The following is an 11887-nucleotide window of genomic DNA, read 5'->3' on the forward strand; positions in this document are numbered from 1 at the left end:
AATGCCAAACCACTCCATTTGCATAGTGAGAGACTGTGAATCTATAGGGTAACACAGATGGTGCCAAGCCCTGTGGCAAAGTCTGAGCCACCTTCTGTGTTTGCAAAAAAGAAGCAGTCAATATATATTGGCAGGAATATTTCAGAACTTGAAAAACATATGTCTACAGAATTCCAAAAGTTATTATGCATTAACATACCTTAGCTAGGCTAGGAAGTGAGCAAAAATTAAATTCATTTGGAATAAACAAAGAAAAAACTAATTATCTGTAGACAAAAAAAAATGTCTGTGACAGCCAGAAGAATCAGAGGAATCATGAAGTGCTATATTAAGATTTTGGGTTTTAGGATGAAGAAAACTGTATGGCACTCAAGTAACCACCCCAAGAAGGATATAAAAAAAAATTCTCAGAATACTGGCATGCTGTGGTAAACATCTAGTTTCAGTCCTAGCACTGCAGAAGAACCAGAAAATAATTCAGCTCTTAAATAGTCCAGAGCTTTCAAAGACTATGCAGTTTTTCAAGTCAAATGTGAAAGTTGTTTAAAATAATGAAGTCAGTCATGTGCATCTGCACCAGTTTGCTCTTACAAGATTATCCAGTTGGTGGGCCCGCATACATTCCCTCTCTCACTTATGTTTTTTTCTTTTGAAAAAACAGAATGCTAATGTATTAAAATTAAAATCTTAGACAATTATAATCTGATAAGAGGTACAGCATTAGCCTGGCTATGCAAATATAAAACAACTCACAAATGCGGAACCAATGCTTTTAAGGTTTTTATGGATCACATTATTATATGTACCAAACACCATCCAAAAAAGACAATGCCTCCATAGTACACTGGAGGATACTAGTCTAAGATACAAAATCTGACACATTTTTGATTCACATTCGAGCTATTCTCTCGGATAATAAGGAATGTCACTGAAAGAACAGCATTGTTAGAAGATGCTTTCTAAGATCATGTTGAGGCCTACAATATCTCAAAAACAAAAGGGCATGTAGACTTTAACACAGGAGAAAGTAAACTATGCCACCACATACCGTAAGTTTGAGGGGACCATACTTTTTTTCCTGAGCAGCCAAAGCATTTTTAAAAGGAGTTGGCGTCCTTGGTGTTGAACCCAAAAGAGATCTTCTAATCGTGGGAGTTCTGAAACTATTAAGGAATAGAAAAGTATTAATATATGCATTTTAATATTTTACTTCATCAACAGTAATGTAATAAAATTAATCTAAGAAACATTTAAAAATACCTTAATTTACATAACACATATCACCACCAAGAATCTCAACGTCTTAAGATCACCATAGCATTGCTCCAGGTATATTATACTTTAATTGGATTTTACTGATTATTTTTAAAAAGGATAAATTTTAGCTGAGTGCAAACCACTCTCCATAAAGTAAAAACAGTTTGTTTGTACACAAGTATTTAAGTGTTAGGGGATTTAAAACTCATTCCCAGTATGCATACAAGTAGACTAGTTTCTTAATGCTTAGAAAAACTTTTTATTTGAGCAACACCACCACATGTTTACTGTAATAATCCTACCCCACATTTTCCTTTTGATCCTTTGGTGTCATTTCCTTGTGTAGAGGAGTCGTAATAAGAACTTTCTGCCCACAGATTGGAGTTGATGTAAAAGCAGGATTTTCAAGGTTAAATTGCTCATTTCCAGAGCAAGTGTTGAAAAACTAAAAACAAAAGAGAAAAAACCCTAAGTAACCTTAAAGGACAAAACTTCACCACTACACTAAGAAGCAAAATAAACAAATAAAAAAAACACATATATCTGAAGAGCTTTTACTGACAAAACCAAAACAAATATTCTTGAGTTATGCACCAAGACATCTGCGATATTTATCACTGAAACCTTGTTTTCCTCTTTAAAATCCCTACTGCTTAATTAGGTCACAGAGACAATAGGTCTCTATCAACAATAATTTGCATGAGAAAGTGTGAGCTGAGACATAAGTTGCCACTACTCCCCTTCCCCCCAGCTAGTCTTCAAAACTGAGAAAATAGGTTATTTAACCATTTATTTTTAATATATTTACCCTTAGGCAGATGTTTTAAGACGTTTTTTGACACATTTGTTTAGGCTACAAAGCATGACTAGGGAAGAGGGTACTTGTAACTTAAAATCCACCCACTGCATTCTTCATAGTTTACCCATAATTTAAAAAATAAACCCACCTGTGATGGAGAAAATGGTAGTGTTTTCACTGGTGTATGCTTTAGTGCAACATTGATGGCATCATTACTCAAACCATCATTCAGTTCATTAACTGGTGATTGCCCAACACGCAATCTCTTCTTCTTTCTTAGGATAGTAGGTGGAGTGCTGAATTTAGTCAAGTTTGGAGTCGTGGGAAAAACTGCTTCTTCTTCGCCACTGATGCTACTGTGCTTTTTGCCATCAAGCACAACACTGACATTATACTGGCACTCAGTACCCCCTTCATTGTGTTGAATCCTCATTAGCTTTACTGGAGCTGGCTTGACAGGAGATGCAACAGCCTCTGAAAGCTCAAAACTGGTGACATCACTCCACGCTACAGGATCCTAAGAGGCAAGATGCAAAACACCCAAACACTAGAAGGCTTATCCAAGATTATTTCACAACATCCAAGCCAATCTAACAGCTCTCTACATCCAGAAGGCATATACTGCATTATTCTCCCTGCATCTTTCACACAATCCTAAAACACCGAATATTTTAAACTGCAACTCTTTTAAAACAGGCAATAAAACAAATCACTTCATATGGGTGAAACTACAGACAAGTACAGAATAAGGTAATTTCAAGAGTATCCTACATATATTGTGTAAACTGAAGTGTTGGGTTTTTTTAGAATAAATACAGACTTACAGATTCAATAAGCTCTAGTGTCTCTGCAAATTCTGGAATGGTTTGTAGAGATGTTAACATGGTATTCGCTTCTGCAGCCAAATACTTAGGTGGTGAATTAGGCTGAACAGATGTGCAGTGGGTCTCATCCATGCTGTAGAAATCACTTGATTGATCCCCAAGGCTGTTCAGCGTATTAGAGACACAATCTTCCGTGACAAAACTTCCAGACCAACAAGGTAAGGTTTCAGCTTGCTAAAAAGTATGAAGAAACATGTTAATCTTATTCAATTTATAGGCTGAAGAAAGTATATTATGTGACCATGTGGAGGGGAAAAAACAGTAGTACATGTAAAGACAAAAGCGTAATTAACTTTTGCTTCTTCACTGCTAATTATCTGTTTGCAGTTTGTCTTCCCCTTACAATAACATACTCAACATTCTCAAATTGTGTAAGATTTTTATCTTACCTCTTATTCAGGTCTTATGCTTATAACTTAAGATAATTATGGGTTGTACTGGAAGCCATGTCTGATGCAAGTTTCCTGCGCTCCTGAACATCAGATTATTAAGAAGTCATCTTCACTACAGAATGCAGGTACATTTTAAGATTAGAAACTGTTTATAGAAGGTAAAATACTTCTTGTTTGAGGCATTTTTAATGCAGATTCTGCACTGATAGCTTACTTAACTTCTAAATGGATATCTCATTTTAGTACACGGCTTAGTACTCCAGAAACAGATTTTAATTTTCACTAGAAATCTAGAAGCAGATTCCACTAGCTAAGCAGAATGTTGCACTGTTTCAAGAGAACAGCAGAAATAGCTCCACCACATCAAACTGGAAGTTTACCTGTAATCTAAATTAGTGATTGTATGCTTGGGTTGCTTAGGTGTCTGATGTTGTCCATAACTCTCTGTTCCTGAGGATATACGTGACTCTCATCTGCAAGTTTCCCTAATTCCACCGAAGTACACATAAATGTTATACAGTGAAAATGTATATACTCTTTGTCCCATCCAAATGTGGATACTAAGCACTGCAAGCACTCACACAGAATCTGACAAAAATAGAAACTACAGGACATTTTGAAATCAAATAGGGCAAAATTTCACCTTTTTCTGTTGATCAGTTGATCAGTGTTGCTGATCTATAAAAGTGAATGGCGGTGATTTCAACAAATATTCTGGCTCTTAAAGAGGATTAAAATCTGGGGTTTTAGGAACACCTGCCAAATCACAGGTCATATTTCTGCTGTTTTCACACTTTAAAAAACTGCACTAAAAATAACTTGCCTCAATTCTGACATATAGACCTTGTTTAACAACCCAACAGCCATAGGTTTGATTTTAGAAGGTCAGGTGAAAAAACACTGCACAAACCCAAATATCCATTACTAAATTGCTGAGGATTAATCTCAGTAAAGAATACTCAAATATTTACAGAAATATACAATCCTTACAGAAGAGACTCGTGTTCTGATTTCATTCTCTGCTGACATCAGTAGCAATTCAAGTTCCTTTATTTTCTTTTCTTTATCAGGATCATCATCAATAAATGACTGCTGAAAAATTGAAGAAAGAAGCCATTACTATGTTCCATCTCCATCACCCTTCCACAGTAAGGATACTGTTACAACAAAGCCACATTTTTAGCAGAAATCCGCACATAGCAGGAACTGAGCTGTTCCAGCTGTATTGTATTTTGTAATAGAGTAGTAGTCACTTGCAAGTGAAAGAATTCCAGCAATTACTGCAAGACGGATACAATGCTGAAGTGGTACACAAGCTAATACTTTAACAGGTTTCTAATGTGGCCTGTGAACACTCAGTGCTCTACAGCACTTTTTAATGGAAAGTTACTCAGTTTTACCTTTAGTGGAAGCAACACAATTGTCACCTTGGTAGATCTGCTTGTGTTTTCATTTGCTCTCTAGAATTTTGAGTTATTTAACCTCAGAAAGTGTTTCAAATCAGCATTTGCTGACAAACACAAGTGTCTACACAAACAACCCTACCATTACCATCAGAAAACTAATTGGTTTTGGTTGGTTGGTTTTTAACCTCCTTAAATCTTTCTATTGTTGCTATAAATACAGGTAAGCGAGGATTGATGTTATGAGCTTCAAAACTAAGTATTCTCCCCAATCTAGAGAGCATTTCAAGGAGCAGAAAGTATCTTACACTTTCCTATATAGGGCAGTCCAGAGTGTCAAAGGCCATGCAAGACTTCGTTATGATTCATACTCTCATACTGAGATCAGGAAAGAAAACAACATGAAACAGATGACCTGCACAGGGAAACTAAGGGCTAGGTACAGAGTCCTGTAGAATACCTCCAACATATCTACCATGATCAAAATTTGTATTATTCCTTGTGTCAAAACAACTTTTTTAGTAATATTAAATTGACAAAAAATTGTCTACATTCCATCTGCAACACATGAGGAATTTCAGACATACTCAAAGTGCCACCAAAAAAGCAAAAGGAAATACATCTATTCAACAACTTTATGTTTTTAAGTTTCTCAATACTTCAGCATTTGAAATGCTGAAAAAAAAACATTTTTAACCAACAGACAGACATTCATCAGTCAGAGAAAACTAAAACCAATTGAGAAGTAAAAAGCATAGCCATAAGCAATTTATTTGAACTGAATCTTTTACAGAATCACAGAATTGTCAGAGTTGGAAGGGACCTCTAGAGTCTGATCATCTAGTCCAACTCCCCTGCTAAAGCAGAATTGCCCAGAGCACTTCACTCAGGACTACATCCAGGCAGGTCTTGAATATCTCCAGAGAAGGAGACTCCACAGCCTCCTTGGGCAGCCTGTTCCAGTGCTCTGTCACCCTCATATTTAAATGGAACATCCTATGTTCCACCTTTCAGACAGAGTTACATTTATTACATATACAAAGTAGTAAAATCTTCTCTTTCAATCTCTCAGAGGCTAGATAATACTAAAGGGTTAAGGCATATTTCTGTCAGAATAAGCACAATTGTCATGTTTCCGGAATGTATAATGATGGCTCCTTTTTTCCTACCTAGAACTACCAAATAAGCAAGGCTAGTTACAGAGGAACACTTATATAAATTTAGGTGTATGATAAAGACTTAAAGACATTTTGAAATTACAAGTTTTTTAACTCTTCATTGTACAGCATAACACACAGTACATTCTCTTCATTTACAATGCCTGTTAACAATTTACCTGAACTAAGTTAGAAGAGGCTGAAGCATGTTCCAGGCAGCTGCCTTCTGGTGAAGCATACTGGTATGCTGGAATCTAAAAAGACATAAATCATTTTACAAACCCCAACTAAAAGGAGGCTATACAATTATCTCTAGTTTATGTACCATAAACTATGTATTATGGCTTACCAATCCTAAGCTACTGTATTATCACAAAAATGCTCCACAGATCTTCATTCTTTCAGTTTCTCATTCCAAACTCAAAAAAAATTATTTGAAACTGGGAAATACTAATTATTCTGGATTTTTAACTTACATGTGTCTGAACAGGTATGTAAAACTGATTCTGAGTGTGCAAGTGTTCCACAGTCAGAGGAGGTTGGGGCTGAAGTTCAGATGAACTAGCTCTTTCAGACTTCATACCATCTTGCAAATATCCTTCCTGTTCCACCTTTCTTCGCATTGTGGAATTCCAGTGATTTTTAATTGAATTATCAGTCCTAAAATGAAAGAGTACAACAGTGACTAGTTTCCGTAACTCAAACTTTAATACAATTTACAGGGCTTGTATAGTAGGTTAATCAGAAGTCACAAATCCAGAAAGCTCCAGCAGCTTGGACTGTGAGTTCTGTTATCAGTGGGATTTTGACATAATAGCTAGAAAATTCTTTTCAAAATTTGCTTCTACTAAATTTCAAGTATGCAGGAAATTAAAAGCTGCAAAAGATAAAGCCTTGGTTCTGGCTGTTATCATGGGTCAGAACTTTTTTCTTAAGATACCTGGAATAACCATACATTTAACTTTGAGTTCACTACATTCTTTACTCTCTACTACAAAACTGCAGAATGTGAAACTCTTGTCCAACAGCAGAGTAAGGGCACTGTGGCCAGTGTTTGCCCCTGGAACACAACTCTTCGAGACAGCCTGCATGCCCAGCTCCCAGTTTTATATGTAGCTTTGTGGAAGAACATAACACTAATTCTTGGTGCTCTTGATCATGTACAGGGACAAGCAGGCATGGCAGAAGACCTGTACCCATTGTCACTCCCCTTGGAAAGAAAATGCCTGCAGTTTGACAAGCAGGCAGAAATGACTTTTAACACTAGCCAAGAACTAAGGTAAGAATAGAGTATGAATGTATTCTAGTTTAAAATATTAGCAATATTATTACTAATCTTAGAGAGAGGTACACAGTGATAAAAATTGTTTTAAGTCCCATTCTTCATTTAAGATTGACTCCAAGAAATATTCCCCTTTTCCATCCCTCTAGTGTTACTCTTTACAGATCTTCTAGGTCTAGGATCCAACCTTCAGCTAAGAGTCTCATCTCTGATTTCTTTTCAACATATAAGATAGTGAATTAGGAATGCCACTGTCTCAGCTTTCCTCTCTGAAATTCTACTAAAGAGGCAATCCATTTGCTTCCCATTCATCCAAAGGATTTCCTGTGATTCATGAATTCAATTTAAGGAAATTGTCACATTTTTAAACACATCTCTAAGGACTCATTCTCTCAAGAGAACAAGTGCTGACATTGCTCAGACACAGCTATGCAGTCACCTCCTGAACAGATTAAATTCAGAGAGGGATAGCTTAACACTGAATTTCATTTAACAGTACAAGGCAAAAAAAATTTCTTTCATTAAACTGTTTATACACTAAAATTTTGTTTATCACAAGCATGTAAGTTGACAATCACATTTGAAATAAAGGAGAACAATGCACACAATTAATTCTCAACTTCGACAATACATGGTAACAAACAAGCTTTGCACTGCATGACTTCTAAGTCTGGACTTAGGAAAGTTACTAAGACTTTCTTTTTTGAGTGTCTTCCACTGTTACTTGCAGTTACTCCGTTCGACTCTACTACAGATTTATCGAAGTGAACAGGAAGCTTTTTGAAGGAACCTGCAGAGCATTAGAGGTGTTTTTATTGATTTTTAAGAATACATAATGAAATGCAAAAGATTTTTAAACATTTCAGTATCTATCTAGCTAAATGTGTTGTAACGTAAGTTTTGACAGATGCTATCTGACTAACAGATTACTCTGGAAAGAGTACTGACATGACCGCTTTCCAAATTCCAATATTGAACACAAATAGAGTTGAAAAGCACCTTCCAGGAAGAAGTTTTGCAATTTCAGCCCATCGGTTTCCCAAACGCTTGTGAGCTTCATAGATTATTCTGTCCTCCTCTTCTGTCCACGAAGACTTTTTTACCTCAGGATTGAGATGGTTATGCCATCTCTCTCTGCATTGCTTGCCTATTCTTCCTTTCAGGTGTTTTGCAATTAAAGACCAGCGCTTTGGACCATACTTCTGAACTAATTCAATAACCTGGAACACAGATGAAAGCTTATTATCATTTCAAAAATCTAATTTTCCTAATCAAAGACTGAGAACACTGATAAACTCATATTTTTGAAAAGGGTTATAATAGTAAACTTGATAGGCCTAAGGAGGCAGACAGTGACTTGGGGTTTTAAAAATCATTTTTAAAAAATAAAAGAAAATTGCCTACTAATTCCAAATTTACTGTGTTTAGACAATAACTGTATACTGATGAAAACATTCAGTTGGACGTTTCATTTCTGTCACCCATTGCATAAGATGACACTAGGAAAGATGAAAAAAGAATCTTGTAAAGCTGCTTAGTTTTTTTTTTTAAAACCTATGTATGAGAGAAACCCCATTTTTCTACACCCAGTCTTCATCCCATATCAACGTATTTTTTTACACATAACAAGGTTTTTCTTAAAAGACTGATGAGAACTGCAAAAAAAATAGATTAGGTAGACCATATGCACAAGTTGACAAAAACTAGCTCAAAAGATCTTAGAACAATTTTAAACAGTGGGAAAAAACAGTTGATATGAAATATAACATGTGAAAGCTGTATGTGCACCTCCTTACAGGACAGTCCAGGTTTTGCAGACAAAAACCTGCAGCATGGATTAGCAGAGGTTGGGAAAAGGAGTCTAAAATACCATTGCTAGCTTCTTTAATAGTAGAGTATGAAACAAACTCCCTTATTTCCAGCCCCCTTAAACCTAGTGGGTTTGAAGAACAAAGATGTAAATAAGACCTTTGATCTTTAGCGCTGTAAAGAGATCTCCTCTCCTTGGTAAGCTAGAGCAGTTCAGCTGGCAATCTGACCAAAGGGAAATGAAATACTTGAGCAGATCAGATATTCCATCTACTTAAGAGCAGCTGCATTTTTCTCTTCTCACACAGCATAATGCAAGGCAATTATCTATGTCACAAGATACATCAGACCCCATCTTTGTGGAGATGAAAACCAAGAGGAAATACACATTCTTACCAGACATATGCCAATTTTATTACAGTATAACAGTACAGTATCAATTAGTTTTTATTACCCTCTGATCTTCTTCTTTAGTCCAGGGACCTTTAATCAATTCTGGGTTCAGTACCTTCTGCCATCGATGTTGGCATTGAAAATCTGAACGATTCTGAAATAGTTTTAGAAGATCAGTGTAGCTGTTAAAGTCTTGAATATATAAGCTTGTAAATATTAGCTAGCCAATAAGTACAATTATTAGCATATTTCAAATTAAAAGACTTATTCGGACCTTTGTTCTAAGTATAAGAGTTAAATTACCCCTTCTTATTTCTTCTTCCATTTGTTTATAAAAACTCTTCACCAGAAAAACACCCTTGCATGAAGCTCTAATTATTTCAGTGTTCTTAATCATAAAATTCAGAAATTACTCTAAAGAGAAACTCAGAATTATTTTTGTCCTCATTACTCTACACTTTCTCTGAACTTCATGATTCACAAGCTTTTGACGTTATCTATAACCTATATAAGTTTAGATTTTTTTTTAAGGAAATACTTTTTCTTTCAAATAAAGGAATAAACTTTCTTCTGAGTCTCAAATAAATATATTCTCAGTTCTTTACTAGAGAGTTAAGAAAAACAGATTTATATCATGTTTGGCTAACATACTAAATTAAACAACACTGCATTTTCTCATCAGGACAGATGGTGCTTTTCTGTAGCTTCACTAAGTTTCCTTTGAAATATTATTGTTCCCAGTTATGAAAGAGAAGCAAGCTTTCACTTAACCACCTAAAAACCGTCTGTAGTAAAGTTTGGGACTCTCAGGGTCCTTGGTCCAATCCTTAGAAATATGCTGGAAAGAGCCTGCCCTAGCACAGAATACTGGTCCACCTTTTGCAACACTGGGATATGATTTACTCTCTTCAGTGCAAGCCCATGGATAGCAAGTACCCATTTCAAGGTTTTGCTGAGCTTGTCTACCATGCCAAGATGAATTTAAACAAGGAGCAGGCTGGCAGATCAGAAAAAACACCTAAAACTCTGCTAACATTTAAAATTACATTTATCAAAGTGCCTTCAAGTTAATCACTAGTAGATGCTGTATGATTAAAAGCACACGATTTTTCTAACAAAGCATTATCACTTCCTTGTGGAGCAAGCTAGGAGTTCCCATTTTCGATGAAAGAAAGATTTTATAATTGTGGTCTGTCAGTGTTTTTACTTTCCAGACATTTCTCAAACCATGACATATTTAGGAGAGGAAAGCAAAACAACTGATGGAATGAAAAAATATCAATATTTCAGGTCTGCCTTGGCTCCAATACATGGAAAGAGAATACAAGCTGAATTCCCTTTCTTGAGGGTCACCTTTAAACCATCTTTGCTTTTTTTGGGCAAAACAGAGGGAAGATTTGTTTCTGTCCAGCCTAATAGTGAAATGGGGTTCTGAAAGCATGGCAGTTTGAGTGCCTTTACATACTAGTAACTCAAGATACACTTTGTTGTCCTAGCAAGAGACCATCAGTAACAAGCTAAGTGCTAATTATGCCAGCCTCCACTATTTGGTTTTGCAATTTGAACACTACAGTGGGTCACACAGAGGCTGTGGAGTCTCCATCCACAGAGATCGTTAGAACCCAACTGGACGCTATCCTGGGCACCCTGCTCCAGCTGACTGTGCTTGAGCAGGGGGTTTGGACCAGATGATTTTGACAGGTTCCTTCCAACATCACTGATTCTGCAACAGTCAACCTGATCCTCCATGCATGTTTCCCATGATAGCTGGGGAGTCTTTTTTCAGCCTCGCTTGGGCCTGGCTCAACAATAACTTTCTATTTGTTTTCAGATTGAGAATTATTTTTTTTTTTAAACTGATACATCTATTAAATGCAACTCCAGAATACATCTGCAGATCGGTAGCCCAAAACATCGCATTTTTAAACAGTTCAATATAAAAGCTTTTTTATATTATCTTTTTTCTCCTCTGCCACTCACTAATTTCACTGCTTTTTGGATGAGGATAATGTACATGTAAAGAATAGTGACTTGCTTATGCACTTCTTAAATTTAGAAGCTTTGAGTTTCTTCTCTGATATTTATACTTTGCCACCTGGAAAAAAAACATCAGAACCATTGCAATTGCACAAATATTACAAGACCAAGGAAAAGTTACAGTTTGTCAGCATTCAAATTCAAGCATATTTTTACCTAGTTACATGGGAATTTCATATAAGCATCTCAACCCACAAAGGTGGGGGCAGGAGAACATAACGTTTTTACTTTTAACATCAAAATATTCAATATCACTTCTAGGTATAAATTTCAGCCTGAGATTCTAGCCACGGTTTTATAGTAGGCATTTTATAACATTTAATTGGAAGAGAAAAACAATCACTTCTAACTGTAGGCATTTTCTACCAGTGCAGCTCATACAGCTGAGGAGTCATTTAATGTTTGACTCAACAGCTCCTTTACTCATTTCACCTAACCACTGGAACAGAAGAAGAATTTTTAAGTGTCAGCAGG

At 36.1% G+C, this 11887-nt stretch overlaps 1 protein-coding gene across 1 annotated transcript in view; it reads right to left on the reverse strand.

Annotated features, from left to right (window-relative positions):
* MYBL1 (v-myb avian myeloblastosis viral oncogene homolog-like 1) overlaps positions 1-11887 on the reverse strand; it is a 49297-nt gene that overhangs the window by 5163 nt on the left and 32247 nt on the right. The window contains exons 4-12 of the mRNA XM_009995555.1: positions 9438-9530; positions 8174-8394; positions 6369-6552; positions 6072-6146; positions 4323-4424; positions 2881-3114; positions 2205-2573; positions 1560-1702; positions 1049-1163 (exon numbers count right to left, since the gene is read on the reverse strand). Coding sequence (XP_009993857.1) covers positions 1049-1163; positions 1560-1702; positions 2205-2573; positions 2881-3114; positions 4323-4424; positions 6072-6146; positions 6369-6515 — 1185 coding nt within the window. The 5' untranslated portion in view covers positions 6516-6552; positions 8174-8394; positions 9438-9530. The remainder of the gene's footprint in view (positions 1-1048; positions 1164-1559; positions 1703-2204; positions 2574-2880; positions 3115-4322; positions 4425-6071; positions 6147-6368; positions 6553-8173; positions 8395-9437; positions 9531-11887) is intronic.

The sequence above is a fragment of the Chaetura pelagica genome, unplaced genomic scaffold, assembly GCF_000747805.2.
Source record: "Chaetura pelagica isolate M959 unplaced genomic scaffold, ChaPel_1.0 scaffold83, whole genome shotgun sequence".
In the NCBI taxonomy this organism is placed as follows: domain Eukaryota; kingdom Metazoa; phylum Chordata; class Aves; order Apodiformes; family Apodidae; genus Chaetura; species Chaetura pelagica.